Genomic DNA, 15,934 nt, shown 5'->3' with positions numbered 1-15,934 from the left:
TTACTTACACACTACACACACCACACCACTACACCACACACACTACTACACTACACACATCACTTACATACACACACCACTACACACGATACACACACCACACCACACACACTACTACACTACACACATCACTTACACTACACACACACGACACACACACCACTACACCACACACACTACACACATCACTTACATACACACACTACACACACACCACTACACACACCACACACTACTACACTACACACTACACACATCACTTACACACACTACTACACCACACACACTACTACACTACACACATCACTTACACACGATACACACACTACACACTACACACACACCACACACACATTACTTACACACGATACACACACTACACACCACACACACACACGACTACACTACTTACACACCACACACACTACACCACACACACTACTACACTACACGCTACTACACATATCACTTACATACACACACTACACACACACCACACACACTACACACACACCACACACACTACTACACTACACACACTACTACACTACACACTACACACACACTACACACACACCACACACACTACTACACATATCACTTACATACACACACTACACACACCACTACACACACCACACACTACTACACTACACACTACACACACCACTACACACGACACACACACACACTACTACACTTCTACACTACACACTACTACACTACTACACTACACACTACACACATCACTTACACCACTACACACTACACACGATACACACTACACTACTACACTACACACTACACTTACACACACCACTACACCACACACACTACTTACACACTACACACACACTACACACACCACTACACACGATACACACACCACACCACTACACCACACACACTACTACACTACACTACTACACCACACACACTACTACACTACACTACTACACCACACACACATCACTTACACACACTACTATACTACACACACCACACACACTACACACCACCACACCACACACAAACCCACGACCTCCACCCAGCCACCCACCTCCTCCACCACCTCCTCCACCACCTCTCCCTCGTCCCACCGCCCTGCGGCGCGAGCGACCGCGGCGAGTGGCCGCAGGATCCCCTCCTGGCGCGCGGGCGGCAGTGCCAGCACCGCCGCCATCGAGGCGAGCGCCAGACGCGGCTCCCTCCACGCTGCCGCTGCCGCTGCCGGTGCCGGTGCCTGTCGCCACGTGCCGAACGTTGCCGCCGGTGAGGCCCCGGCGGTGCGAGGAGGCGTTGCCGTTGCCGTCGTCGTCGTTGCCGGGCCGAGGCGGCTGGCCACGTGGCGGAGGGCGGCCTTCGTCCTGAGCGCGACGAGCATCGTTGGAGACTGGGGGGTGGAGGGGGGGCGGAGGTGGAGAGGGGGAGAGGGGGGGCAGGGAGAGGGGGGCAGGGAGTGGGGGGCAGGGAGGGGGGGGCAGGGAGAGGGAGAGAGGGGGGGTGCAGGAGGAGAGGGGGGGGCAGAGAAAGAGAGGGGGGGCAGGGAGAGGGGGGAAGAGGGAGGGGGGCAGGGAGATGGGGTAGAGAGAAGGGGGGGGGGCAGGGAGATGGGGGGGGCAGGGAGAGGGGGCAGGGAGAGGGGGCAGGGAGGGAGGCGCAGAGAGAAGGGGGGGCAGAGAGGGTGGGGGGGGGCAGAGAGGGGGGGGGCAGAGAGGGTGGGGGGGGGCAGAGAGGGGGGGGGCAGAGAGGGGGGGGCAGAGAGGGGGGGGCAGAGAGGGGGGGGGGCAGAGAGGGGGGGGGGCAGAGAGGGTGGGGGGAGCAGAGAGGGGGGGGCAGAGAGGGGGGGGGCAGAAAGGGGGGGCAGAGAGGGGGGGGCAGAGAGGGGGGGGCAGAAAGAGAGGGGGGGTCACATGTGAGCGTCACTGCAGACGAACTTCTTTCGCAAGTGCACGCGGACAACGGCGCGAATCAGAGGCGCCAAACGTGCCGCAGGGGAACGCCGCTTCTTGCTGCTGCTGCTGCTACTTGCTGCTGCTGCTACTTGCTGCTGCTGCTACTTGCTGCTGCTGCTACTTGCTGCTGCTGCTACTTGCTGCTGCTGCTACTTGCTGCTGCTGCTACTTGCTGCTGCTGCTACTTGCTGCTGCTGCTACTTGCTGCTGCTGCTACTTGCTGCTGCTGCTGCTGCTACTTGCTGCTGCTGCTGCTACTTGCTGCTGCTGCTACTTGCTGCTGCTGCTGCTACTTGCTGCTGCTGCTGCTGCTACTTGCTGCTGCTGCTACTTGCTGCTGCTGCTACTTGCTGCTGCTGCTGCTACTTGCTGCTGCTGCTGCTACTTGCTGCTGCTGCTACTTGCTGCTGCTGCTACTTGCTGCTGCTGCTGCTGCTACTTGCTGCTGCTGCTGCTACTTGCTGCTGCTGCTACTTGCTGCTGCTGCTACTTGCTGCTGCTGCTGCTACTTGCTGCTGCTGCTGCTACTTGCTGCTGCTGCTGCTACTTGCTGCTGCTGCTGCTACTTGCTGCTGCTGCTGCTGCTGCTACTTGCTGCTGCTGCTGCTACTTGCTGCTGCTGCTACTTGCTGCTGCTGCTACTTGCTGCTGCTGCTACTTGCTGCTGCTGCTGCTGCTACTTGCTGCTGCTGCTGCTACTTGCTGCTGCTGCTACTTGCTGCTGCTGCTACTTGCTGCTGCTGCTACTTGCTGCTGCTGCTACTTGCTGCTGCTGCTACTTGCTGCTGCTGCTACTTGCTGCTGCTGCTACTTGCTGCTGCTGCTACTTGCTGCTGCTGCTGCTACTTGCTGCTGCTGCTGCTACTTGCTGCTGCTGCTACTTGCTGCTGCTGCTACTTGCTGCTGCTGCTACTTGCTGCTGCTGCTACTTGCTGCTGCTGCTACTTGCTGCTGCTGCTACTTGCTGCTGCTGCTACTTGCTGCTGCTGCTACTTGCTGCTGCTGCTGCTACTTGCTGCTGCTGCTACTTGCTGCTGCTGCTGCTACTTGCTGCTGCTGCTGCTGCTACTTGCTGCTGCTGCTACTTGCTGCTGCTGCTGCTACTTGCTGCTGCTGCTGCTGCTACTTGCTGCTGCTGCTACTTGCTGCTGCTGCTACTTGCTGCTGCTGCTGCTACTTGCTGCTGCTGCTGCTGCTGCTACTTGCTGCTGCTGCTGCTACTTGCTGCTGCTGCTGCTGCTACTTGCTGCTGCTGCTACTTGCTGCTGCTGCTACTTGCTGCTGCTGCTACTTGCTGCTGCTGCTACTTGCTGCTGCTGCTGCTGCTACTTGCTGCTGCTGCTGCTACTTGCTGCTGCTGCTGCTGCTACTTGCTGCTGCTGCTACTTGCTGCTGCTGCTGCTGCTGCTACTTGCTGCTGCTGCTGCTGCTACTTGCTGCTGCTGCTACTTGCTGCTGCTGCTGCTGCTACTTGCTGCTGCTGCTACTTGCTGCTGCTGCTACTTGCTGCTGCTGCTACTTGCTGCTGCTGCTTGCTGCTGCTGCTACTTGCTGCTGCTGCTGCTTGCTGCTGCTGCTGCTACTTGCTGCTGCTGCTTGCTGCTGCTGCTACTTGCTGCTGCTGCTACTTGCTGCTGCTGCTACTTGCTGCTGCTACTTGCTGCTGCTGCTACTTGCTGCTGCTGCTACTTGCTGCTGCTGCTGCTACTTGCTGCTGCTGCTGCTACTTGCTGCTGCTGCTGCTACTTGCTGCTGCTGCTGCTGCTACTTGCTGCTGCTGCTGCTGCTACTTGCTGCTGCTGCTGCTACTTGCTGCTGCTGCTGCTTGCTGCTGCTGCTGCTACTTGCTGCTGCTGCTGCTACTTGCTGCTGCTGCTACTTGCTGCTGCTGCTACTTGCTGCTGCTGCTACTTGCTGCTGCTGCTGCTACTTGCTGCTGCTGCTACTTGCTGCTGCTGCTGCTACTTGCTGCTTCTTGCTGCTGCTTCTTGCTGCTACTGCTGCTGAAGCTGTCGTGATCTCAACAACCTACGTGATTTAGGGGGTCGCCCTTGCGAATGAGATGTCTCGCAGCAGCGCCATCATCATCATCGCCATCATCATCATCGCCTTCATCATCATTATCATCATCGCCATCATCATCATCGCCATCATCATCATCGCCATCATCATCATCGCCATCATCATCGCCATCATCATCATCATCGCCATCATCATCGCCATCATCATCGCCATCATCATCGCCATCATCATCGCCATCATCATCGCCATCATCATCGCCATCATCATCGCCATCATCATCGCCATCATCATCGCCATCATCATCGCCATCATCATCGCCATCATCATCGCCATCGCCATCGCCATCACCATCATCATCATCGCCAGGGTCGATCCGCTGCTGGGTGACAGCCGTACTCCAAACTCTTCCGTCTCTCTCCAAGTTCTGCGATCCCCTCTCTATCTCTCCCGTCTGTCTCTCTCCCAGTTCTGCGATCCACTCTCTATACTCTCTTCTACCATCAGCGATGCAAATTCAAGTTCTTGTATCAGGTGTAGCCCTGTGAGCCATTCGGCTCTTGAATCGGGTGCAACCGCAACAAACAAAAAAACAAAAACATGAACAAGAAAACATATTAAAGTGACTATGGGTGACTGAGTGCAAACAGAACATCCAAGAAAAGACAGCAAAATATTGCAGAAAAAGCACCGTACACCAACGCTGTGTGCAAAAATCCCAGTGGGATGCAATTCAAACAACAACAACAACAACCACAAGACAACTTTGATTAAGGCCATCAGTCTAACTCTGTACTACAACAACACAAACATGGCCAAACCAAAACACTTTTCAAAAATCTCAGTGGGATGCAAGTCAAACAACAACAACAACAACCACAAGACAACTTAGATTAAGGCCATCAGTCTAACTCTGTACTACAACAACACAAACATGGCCAAACCAAAACACTTTTCAAAAATCCCAGTGGGATGCAAGTCAAACAACAACAACAACAACCACCACAAGACAACTTAGATTAAGGCCATCAGTCTAACTCTGTACTACAACAACACAAACATGGCCAAACCAAAACACTTTTCAAAAATCCCAGTGGGATGCAAGTCAAACAACAACAACAACAACAACCACCACAAGACAACTTAGATTAAGGCCATCAGTCTAACTCTGTACTACAACAACACAAACATGGCCAAACCAAAACACTTTTCAAATATCCCAGTGGGATGCAAGTCAAACAACAACAACAACCACAAGACAACTTAGATTAAGGCGATCAGTCTGACTCTGTACTACAACAACACAAACATGGCCAAACCAAAACACTTTTCGAAAATCACCAAAATAAAGCCATGAAAGTCAAACAACAACAACAACCACAAGACAACTTTGATTAAGGCCATCAGTCTAACTCTGTACTACAACAACACAAACATGGCCAAACCAAAACACTTTTCGAAAATCACCAAAATAAAGCCATTAAAGCAATGAAACAGTGCAGGTCATATGAACTGTGACCGAATTTTCACAATAAACGAACGTAAACCACATGTACCACCACCAAACCCTGCAGCCATAGCTGGCTGCAGGGTTCACTCCACAACAGCAGCAGTAGCATCAGTCGGAGTGTCAACGTTGGGCTGACGTTGTCTCAACGTAATCTCAACGTAATCTCAACGCAGACGAGACCCTAACGAGATTGTTTGTGGATAAGCGAAGGTCGTTTTACGATGTCTACATTTGAAGCTTTCGCGACTGCAAGGATTCATATTTACTCGAACGATACAGCAATCGTGGCCGTGACGATTCCACCTGAAGACGGTGGCTTGTGTTGCCTCCGAAACGTCGTCATTTTTATTTTATTAATTTAATTTTTTGTTTACCTACACGGTGACTTTACCGAAAAAAAACCTTAAGAATACGAGTCGTTTTACGATGTCAACAAACGCAAATTCGCGACCCGCAAAAACTCACGCGCCTCAAGACGAGAAGGCGAATCCGTAGGGTCGCCGTTTCAAATCGCTGCCACCATCATCATCATCGGGCGCGGGGAGCGCGTCAGATGAGCGTACAGTCAGCGGCGACTGTGCTACACGTGTTGTTGTACAGTGCGCGCACGTGACGTTTGGGGGCGTGGCTCGAGTGGCCCCTCCCAAGCCCCGCCCCCCCCGCCACGCCCTTAGCCCCGCCCACACAGACAGATAAAGCTCCCCCGGGTAGCCTCTAGCAGGATGAAGGGGCAAGTGCTGTCACACACACACACGCGCACACAGGGTGTAGGACAAGTGCTGTCACACACACACACAGAGTGTAGGGCAAGTGCTGTCACACACACACACACAGGGTGTAGGACAAGTGCTGTCACACACACACACAGGGTGTAGGACAAGTGCTGTCACACACACACACAGGGTGTAGGGCAAGTGCTGTCACACACACACACAGGGTGTAGGGGCAAGTGCTGTCACACACACACACAGGGTGTAGGGCAAGTGCTGTCACACACACACACACAGGGTGTAGGGCAAGTGCTGCTACACACACACACAGGGTGTAGGGCAAGTGCTGTCACACACACACACAGGGTGTAGGGCAAGTGCTGTCACACACACACACAGGGTGTAGGACAAGTGCTGTCACACACACACACACAGGGTGTAGGGCAAGTGCTGTCACACACACACACACAGGGTGTAGGGCAAGTGCTGTCACACACACACACACAGGGTGTAGGGCAAGTGCTGTCACACACACACACACAGGGTGTAGGGCAAGTGCTGTCACACACACACACAGGGTGTAGGGCAAGTGCTGTCACACACACACACAGGGTGTAGGACAAGTGCTGTCACACACACACACACACAGGGTGTAGGGCAAGTGTTGTCACACACACACACAGGGTGTAGGACAAGTGCTGTCACACACACACACACAGGGTGTAGGGCAAGTGCTGTCACACACACACACAGGGTGTAGGGCAAGTGCTGTCACACACACACACACAGGGTGTAGGGCAAGTGCTGTCACACACACACACACAGGGTGTAGGGCAAGTGCTGTCACACACACACACAGGGTGTAGGGCAAGTGCTGTTACACACACACACACAGGGTGTAGGGCAAGTGCTGTCACACACACACACAGGGTGTAGGGCAAGTGCTGCTACACACACACAGGGTGTAGGGCAAGTGCTGTCACACACACACACAGGGTGTAGGACAAGTGCTGTCACACACACACACACAGGGTGTAGGGCAAGTGCTGTCACACACACACACAGGGTGTAGGGCAAGTGCTGTCACACACACACACAGGGTGTAGGACAAGTGCTGTCACACACACACACACAGGGTGTAGGGCAAGTGCTGTCACACACACACACAGGGTGTAGGGCAAGTGCTGTCACACACACACAGGGTGTAGGGCAAGTGCTGTCACACACACACACACAGGGTGTAGGGCAAGTGCTGTCACACACACACACACAGGGTGTAGGGCAAGTGCTGTCACACACACACACACAGGGTGTAGGACAAGTGCTGCTACACACACACAGGGTGTAGGGCAAGTGCTGTCACACACACACACAGGGTGTAGGACAAGTGCTGCTACACACACACAGGGTGTAGGGCAAGTGCTGTTACACACACACACAGGGTGTAGGGCAAGTGCTGTTACACACACACACACAGGGTGTAGGACAAGTGCTGTCACACACACACACACAGGGTGTAGGACAAGTGCTGTCACACACACACACACAGGGTGTAGGGCAAGTGCTGTCACACACACACACACAGGGTGTAGGGCAAGTGCTGTCACACACACACAGGGTGTAGGGCAAGTGCTGTCACACACACACACACAGGGTGTAGGGCAAGTGCTGTCACACACACACACAGAGTGTAGGGCAAGTGCTGTCACACACACACACAGGGTGTAGGGCAAGTGCTGTCACACACACACACAGAGTGTAGGGAAAGTGCTGTTACACACACACACACAGGGTGTAGGGCAAGTGCTGTCACACACACACACACAGGGTGTAGGGCAAGTGCTGTCACACACACACACACAGAGTGTAGGGCAAGTGCTGTCACACACACACACACAGGGTGTAGGGCAAGTGCTGTCACACACACACACACAGGGTGTAGGGCAAGTGCTGTCACACACACACACAGGGTGTAGGGCAAGTGCTGTCACACACACACACAGGGTGTAGGACAAGTGCTGTCACACACACACACAGGGTGTAGGGCAAGTGCTGTCACACACACACACAGGGTGTAGGGCAAGTGCTGTCACACACACACACAGGGTGTAGGGCAAGTGCTGTTACACACACACACACAGGGTGTAGGGCAAGTGCTGTTACACACACACACACAGGGTGTAGGGCAAGTGCTGTCACACACACACACACAGGGTGAAGGGCAAGTGCTGTCACACACACACACAGAGTGTAGGGCAAGTGCTGTCACACACACACACAGGGTGTAGGACAAGTGCTGTCACACACACACACAGAGTGTAGGGCAAGTGCTGTCACACACACACACAGGGTGTAGGGCAAGTGCTGTCACACACACACACACACAGGGTGTAGGGCAAGTGCTGTCGCACACACACACAGGGTGTAGGGCAAGTGCTGTCACACACACACACAGCGTGTAGGGCAAGTGCTGTCACACACACACACAGGGTGTAGGGCAAGTGCTGTCACACACACACACACAGGGTGTAGGGCAAGTGCTGTCACACACACACACAGAGTGTAGGGCAAGTGCTGTCACACACACACACACACAGAGTGTAGGGCAAGTGCTGTCACACACACACACACAGGGTGTAGGGCAAGTGCTGTCACACACACACACAGGGTGTAGGACAAGTGCTGCTACACACACACAGGGTGTAGGGCAAGTGCTGTCACACACACACACAGGGTGTAGGGCAAGTGCTGTTACACACACACAGGGTGTAGGGCAAGTGCTGTCACACACACACACAGGGTGTAGGGCAAGTGCTGTCACACACACGCACAGAGTGTAGGGCAAGTGCTGTTACACACACACAGGGTGTAGGGGCAAGTGCTGTTACACACGCGAACAAAAGCACACGCGAACGTGGCTGATATCATCACCACCACCACCACCATCACGTGGACATTTATAGCAGCAGCTGAACGCTCTAGGCGCGTGGCGATGTTGATTCTAAATGTGGAGAGGGGAAAAAATCGGAGTAAGACCCGGAGATAAATACACAGACTCCACACGTACAGCAGCAGCAGGGGTTGTCAGGGTCGGGATAGAACCCACGACCTCCTGCACACCAGGCGAGGTAGTCAACATCTCCTAGCCCACCGTGATGATGATGATGAGAGAGACGCAGACTCCAAATATACAGCAGCAGCAGCAGCAGACGTCAGAGTCAGGGTCGGGATCGAACCCACGACCTCCTGCACACCAGGCGAGGTAGTCAACATCTCCTAGCCACCGTGATGATGATGATGATGAGAGACGCAGACTCCAAATATACAGCAGCAGCAGCAGGCGTCGTCAGGGTCGGGATCGAACCCACGACCTCCTGTACACCAGGCGAGGTAGTCAACATCTCCTAGCCACCGTGATGATGATGATGAGAGACGCAGACTCCAAATATACAGCAGCAGCAGCAGCAGGCGTCGTCAGGGTCGGGATCGAACCCACGACCTCCTGTACACCAGGCGAGGTAGTCAACATCTCCTAGCCACCGTGATGATGATGATGAGAGATAGAAACGCAGACTCCAAATATACAGCAGCAGCAGACGTCAGAGTCAGGGTCGGGATCGAACCCACGACCTGCTGTAGACCAGGCGAGGTAGTCAACATCTCCGAGCCACCGTGGTGATGATGATGAGAGAGAGACGCAGACTCCTGGTTACACCAGCCCACAGGGGATTATTGTGTCCGTCCGTCCGTCGTGCAGGGAGGGGCTGGGTGGAGAGTGGCTGGGTGGGGAGGGGCTGGGTGGGGAGGGTGGGGCTGGGTGGGGAGGGGATGGTGGGGAGGGGCTGGGTGGGGAGGGTGGGGAGGCGCTGGGTGGGGATGGTGGGGCTGGGTGAAGGGTGGGAGGGGCTGGGTGGGGTGGGGAGGGGCTGGGTGGGGAGGGTGGGGCTGGGTGGGGGGTGGGAGGAGTGGGGCTGGGTGGGGAGGGGCTGGTCACCCCGTGGTGCCCTTATACAACTCAACGTTTCACCTACTCACGCCGGCTTGTGCCCGCCCTCACAGTCGGCCATATTTGCGGAATACCCCACGCCGCGGCCGTTGACCCTGCAGGCCATTGACCGAGCAACCCAACGTGTTCCTACCAGCTCCCTCCACAGTAGGGATGTGTTTGAATTTCGTTTCCCACCTTCAATTGCCTTTGCATAGAAACCCACAGAGACTCATCTAGACACACCCAGAGACACACGCCGAGATTCGCAGAAACACACACAAACAGAGACACACACACGCGCGCACAGAGACACACAGAGACCCATAGAATAAACTAAAACAATGTTTTTTATCATCTTTACCGCGTGGAAATGTCCAGCAGCAGGCGAATATATCATGCAAGCTCACATAGATGCACACGCGTGTTGGATTGCAAGTCGTGCACGCAGTTTGTTCCGTGTCATAATTATTGTACGGCGCTGTCCCCGGGGTTTGCATCGTGAGACGACCACGTGGGGGCCGTCCATAAATGACGTCACACGATTTTTGACCCCCCCCCCCCCTGAAATATGACGTCACAAAGCTCTGACCCCAACCCCCCCCCCCCCAACTCTCCCCAAAAACCATATTTCCATTTTGAAAATAAAACGAGCTTCAAATCGCTTTAAACTATCGTCGCCATCGTAAGTGCGTATTTAATGTGGCGCTGCAACTCTGATGTTGTAGGAGAAAACATTCATTAAAACGTCTATTTAATTAAGTTGAACGCGTTGTGTCTACATTCATTTAAAGTTGCGCATTTTGACGTGACGTCACATTTCTCAAAACACCCCCCTCACCCCCCCCCCCCATCGTCACACATCGTTACAAATGTCTGACCCCCCCCCCGCGCGCCCCCTAGGTGCGTGACGTCATTTATGAAGGGCCCCCATATTACGACGAGGCTCCGATGGCACGCTGTGCAGAGGTCGCAACCGGGTACCCGATACCCGTACCTTACCCGATACCCGGCCGGGTACGGGTACCCGTTTGCAACCCTGGTGCGGCCGGGTAGCTGGGTAAGGAATCAAAACCCGTTTGCGACCTCTGGTTGGTGGGTGAGTAAGTGGGTGCGTGGGTGAGTGCGTGGGTGGGTGAGTGGGTGGGTGAGTGAGTTCGTGAGTGGGTGAGTGGGTGAGTGAGTGAGTGGGTGCGTGAGTGGGTGAGTGGGTAAGTGGGTGAGTGAGTGAGTGGGTGAGTGAGTGAGTGAGTGGGTGAGTGAGTGAGTGGGTGAGTGAGTGGGTGAGTGAGTAGCTGAATTAGTGTGTGAGTGAGCGAGTGAGTGGGTGGGTGGGTGAGTGAGTAGCTGACTTAGTGGGTGGATGAGTGAGTGAGTGAGTGGGAGAGTTTGCGACCCTGGTGCGGCCGGGTACGGGTAGACCGTGAGTCACTGGTGAGTCACCGTTTGTCGCTCATTTCCCAACGTCTTGTCTCTTCTCACAATCCAAGTTCCTAGAATCAACCCACCCGCGCCTGCAACGTGGCTTCATCCCAGAGGTCGCAATCGGGTACCCGATACCCGTACCCTACCCGGCCGGGTACGGGTAGGGTACGGGTACGGCCGGGTACGGGTACCCGTTTGCAACCCTGGTGCGGCCGAGTACGGGTAAGGAATCAAAACCCGTTTGCGACCTCTGATGCTGTGTGCTCGGTGCAGACCGTACGATTGCCACGGCCATTGTCCGACACACCACACACACCACCCACCCCCCCACACCCCCATTCCCCATTCCCCACCCCATCCCCACCCCGTGTTGCTCTTTGGCGGGACCACACAAACTAAAGGCAGTGAAGGTGGCCCTCCTCCATCGCTCCCGCCGACTTTAGCACGCGGTTTCGCCTGACGCGAGCCTAGCAGCAGGCCTCACATGACGTCACACACGCAGCGGCACGTGACGCGGACGGGCACGTTCCTGCCCCCCTCTCCCCCCCCCTACCCTCCTCGCCCCCCCCCTACCCCCCTCCCCCTCGCCCCCCTATCTCCCTCGCCCCCCCTACCCCCCTCGCCCCCTCTCCCCCCCCCTACCCTCCTCGCCCCCCCCCACAGACCGGAGCTTGTGTTGCCTCCGAAACGTCGTGATTTTTTCTTTTATTTTACTTTTATTAATTTTAATATACATTTTTTACCTACGTGACTTTACCGAAATAAACCTAAAAATATGAGTCCTTGTTGTTGTTGTCCTTGTTGTTGTTGTTGTCTTAGATTGTCCTCAACCTACGTACAAAGTTCGTTTGTTGTTGTCCTTGTTGTCTTAGCTTGTCCTCAACGTATGCACAAAGTTCGTTTGTTGTCATTGTTGTTGTCTTAGATTGTCCTCAACTTATGCTAGGCTCTCCTAGCCCGAGGCCTGGCTAGGCTCTCCTAGCCCGAGGCCTGGCTAGGCTCTCCTAGCCCGAGGCCTGGCTAGGCTCTCCTAGCCCGAGGCCTGGCTAGGCTCTCCTAGCCCGAGGCCTGGCTAGGCTCTCCTAGCCCGAGGCCTGGCACCGCCACCGCCGCCATTAACGTCGTCGTAATTTTAAACCGCCGAGCAGGGAAAATTAAACAAAAAGCATCCATATTCTTGGATCTTTCGGTAAAGTCACATAGAAGGGAAATAATAAAATGATAAAAATTCAACATGATAAAATTCTCACGACGTTTCGGCCACAACACAAGCAGCCGTCCTCAGGTGAAGAACAGAGCTGTCGGAAAGACATTAGGACGCTGTCTTTCCGACAGCCCTGTTCTTCACCTGAGGACGGCTGCTTGTGTTGTGGCCGAAACGTCGTGAGAATTGTATTATGTTTAATCTTTATCATTTTATTATTTCCCTTCTACGTGACTTTACCGAAAGATCCAAGAAAATGAATCCCTGCAGTCACGAAAGAAGCTTTAAATCGAAAAAAAAGCATCCAACCGAAATGAAACGAACGGTTTCAAAGCGAACCGGCGACGATTATTTTTCAGCGGAAAAGGAAACGAAAAATCACCGGCATCAAGGTGCCCCCACCGCACCGCACCGCACCACACCGCACCGCACACGGCACGATGCATCACGAGACGCTGGGCGCGTCGGGAAAAAAAAACGGTCCGGAGTTTTCTCGCCGGAATCAGCGATAGGGCCCCACCACCCCCCGTCCCCCACGAAGACCGACGACTCCGGTGCTGCCGATAAGACGCCGGGAACGTCCGAAATACCCGGACCGGCACGTCGGGGGCCCGGCGGTGGCTTCCTCGCGGCTGACGCGATGCGTAGTTGTCGTAGTAAAAAAAAATCTAGTTTTCAGCGGCCTGCGCGGAGCGACCGTTGACGCCGCGTCGCCCTCGCCCCACGGACCGGCCTCCCCCCCCATCCTCCTCCACTTCCTCCTCATCGTAGTCCACCTCCTCGCGCTCCACTTTGACGCCGCGGTTCCCCTCCTCCTCCTCCTCCCCGGCCTCCACCTTCACCGCCGCCGGTGCCAGCGGCCGCCACGCCGCGCGTCCCCGGCTCCCCCTCTCCCGCTTGACGAGCCGCCGGACGTGCCGCCTGCCGGCGACGCCGACGGCAACCGCCCTCTCCTCCTCCTGCTGCTGCTCCTGCTGCTGCTGCCGTTCGTCGTCTTTGTCTTCACCGCAGTAACCGCCGCCGCCGCCGTAGTCGCCCAGACGCGCAGCGACCAGCCCCGGCCACGCGCCGCAGCCGAGGTCGTCCGGCGGCTCTTGCTTTATGAACGGCAGCGTCCGTGCCGATTCCTCCTCGTCCTCCTCGTGACCGCCGTGACCGCCGGCTCCCTCGAATTTCACCGCCACCGCCAACGCCGCCGCCGCCTCCCCGCTGTGAATCCTCTGGTGAGCCCGGAGCTGCTCGAAACCGGCGAACGTCTCCCAGCACTCGGTGCAGCTGAGCCCGCCGTAGCCACAGTCGTCCCCCTCCTCCTCCCCCTCCTCCTCCTCCTCATCCACCTCCTCCTCGTCCACCTCCTCGTCCTCCTCGTCGCCGATGAACCTCACGAACGGCCGCCGGTCGCCGCCGCCGCCGCCCCCGCCGGCCGCTCGCCGCAGGTGCAGCCGCTTGTGCACTCGCAGCGTCTTGACGGACGAGAACACCTTGCCGCACTCGGCGCACAGGTGTAGCTCCTCGACGGCGTGCGTCTTCTGGTGGCAGCGGAGGTACTCGAGCAGGGCGAAGGCTTTGCCGCACTCGGCGCACGAGTGCGGACGCTCCCCGGTGTGCACCGTGCGGTGGCGCTGCAGGTGCTCCGCCTGGGTGAAGGCTCGCTCGCACACGGCGCACTTGAAGGGCTTCTCGTCGGCGTGGATGCGCTTGTGCTTGTACAGGGTGGCGGCTCGCGTGAACGCCTTGGCGCACACTGGGCAGGCGTACGGGCGCTCGCCCGTGTGCATGCGCGTGTGCATCTTCAGCGCCTTCGACTTGCCGAACGTCTTGCCGCAGAAGGCGCAGCGGTGCGGCCGCTCGCACGCCCGCGCCCGCTGGTGCTCCCAGAGCAGCGAGAGGCGCGCAAACTGTTCGCCGCACCGGGAGCACGACGGGGAGGTCGACGACGGGGAGGTCGACGGGGAGGCGGCCGACGACGACGGGACGGCTGCCGCGGCCGCCGCAGCAGCCGCCGCCGCTACATCGCCCCCCCCTCCTTCGCCGTCGTGCTGCTGCTGCCACTGCCGCCGCTGCTGCTGCTGCTGCTGCTGCTGGCGCTCCTTGGCGTGCGAGCGCTCGTGCAGCCGGAGGCTCTTGGCCGACGTGAGCACCTTACCGCACTGCGCGCACATGACGAGTCCGTCGCCCGTGTGCGTCCGCTGGTGGCAGCGCAGGTGCTGGGACTGCGCGAAGGTCTTGGAGCACACGGCGCACGCGTACGGGCGGTCGCCCGTGTGGACCCGGGTGTGTCGGTCGAGGTGCTCCGACTGGGTGAAGGCCTTGGAGCAGAGGCCGCACGCGTACGGCTTCTCGCCCGTGTGGATCTTGCGGTGCTTGTAGAGGGTGGTGGAGCGCGTGAACGCCTTGGGGCAGGCGGGGCACTGGTAGGGCCGGTCCTCCGTGTGGATGCGGCGGTGCACGTGCAGGGACTTGAGGCGGGCGAAGGCGCGCCCGCAGGCGGCGCACGAGAAGGGACGCGCCTCGGCGTGGCCCAGCGAGTGGCGCTTGAACTTCACGTAGCAGTCGGTGCTGTACGGGCACTGGTCGCACTGGTGCATGGCGGCGGCGGTGCTGGCGACGGTGGTGGTGGTGGCGGTGTTGGGGGTGGTGGTGGTGGTGGTGTTGGGGGTGGTGGTGTTGGGGGTGGTGGTGTTGGGGGTGGTGGCGGCGGTGTTGAGGGTGGTGGTGGTGGTGGTGTTGGGGGTGGTGGTGTTGGGGGTGGTGGTGTTGGGGGTGGTGGCGACGGTGGTGGTGGTGGCGGTGGTGGTGGTGGCGGTGTTGGGGGTGGCGGTGTTGGGGGTGGTGTTGGGGGTGGTGGTGTTGGGGGTGGTGGTGTTGGGGGTGGTGGTGTTGGGGGTGGTGGTGGCGGTGTTGGGGGTGGTGTTGGTGGTGGTGGTGTTGGGGGTGGTGGTGGCGGTGTTGGGGGTGTTGTTAGTGGTGTGGTGGTGTTGGGGGTGGTGGTGGCGGTGTTGGGGGTGGTGTTGGTGGTGGTGGTGTTGGGGGTGGTGGTGGCGGTGTTGGGGGTGTTGTTAGTGGTGTGGTGGTGTTGGGGGTGGTGGTGGCGGTGTTGGGGGTGGTGTTGGTGGTGGTGGTGTT

At 57.0% G+C, this 15,934-nt stretch overlaps 2 protein-coding genes across 2 annotated transcripts in view; both read right to left on the bottom strand.

The window, feature by feature from the left end:
* Nucleotides 1-5,992, bottom strand: part of GTPBP8 (GTP binding protein 8) — a 19,179-nt gene extending 13,187 nt beyond the window's left edge. The window contains exons 1-2 of the mRNA XM_078877740.1: nt 5,950-5,992; nt 1,061-1,393 (exon numbers count right to left, since the gene is read on the bottom strand). Coding sequence (XP_078733866.1) covers nt 1,061-1,384 — 324 coding nt within the window. The 5' untranslated portion in view covers nt 1,385-1,393; nt 5,950-5,992. The remainder of the gene's footprint in view (nt 1-1,060; nt 1,394-5,949) is intronic.
* Nucleotides 5,993-13,476: 7,484 nt separating this feature from the next.
* Nucleotides 13,477-15,483, bottom strand: LOC144947978 (uncharacterized). Its single transcript, XM_078877408.1, has one exon. It carries the CDS (start codon nt 15,394-15,396, stop codon nt 13,477-13,479), a length of 1,920 nt encoding a protein of 639 aa, XP_078733534.1. The 5' UTR covers nt 15,397-15,483.
* Nucleotides 15,484-15,934: the final 451 nt, after the last annotated feature.

The sequence above is a fragment of the Lampetra fluviatilis genome, chromosome 48 (genome assembly GCF_964198595.1).
Source record: "Lampetra fluviatilis chromosome 48, kcLamFluv1.1, whole genome shotgun sequence".
NCBI classification, from domain to species: domain Eukaryota; kingdom Metazoa; phylum Chordata; class Hyperoartia; order Petromyzontiformes; family Petromyzontidae; genus Lampetra; species Lampetra fluviatilis.
The sequence above is the reverse complement of the archived record's forward strand: the minus strand, read 5'-3'. Positions and strand labels throughout refer to the sequence as shown.

What these genes read in the sequence shown, in the direction of transcription:
- LOC144947978 (XM_078877408.1), bottom strand. Translation starts at nt 15,396, where the DNA reads ATGCACCAGTGCGACCAGTGCCCGTACAGCACCGACTGCTACGTGAAG.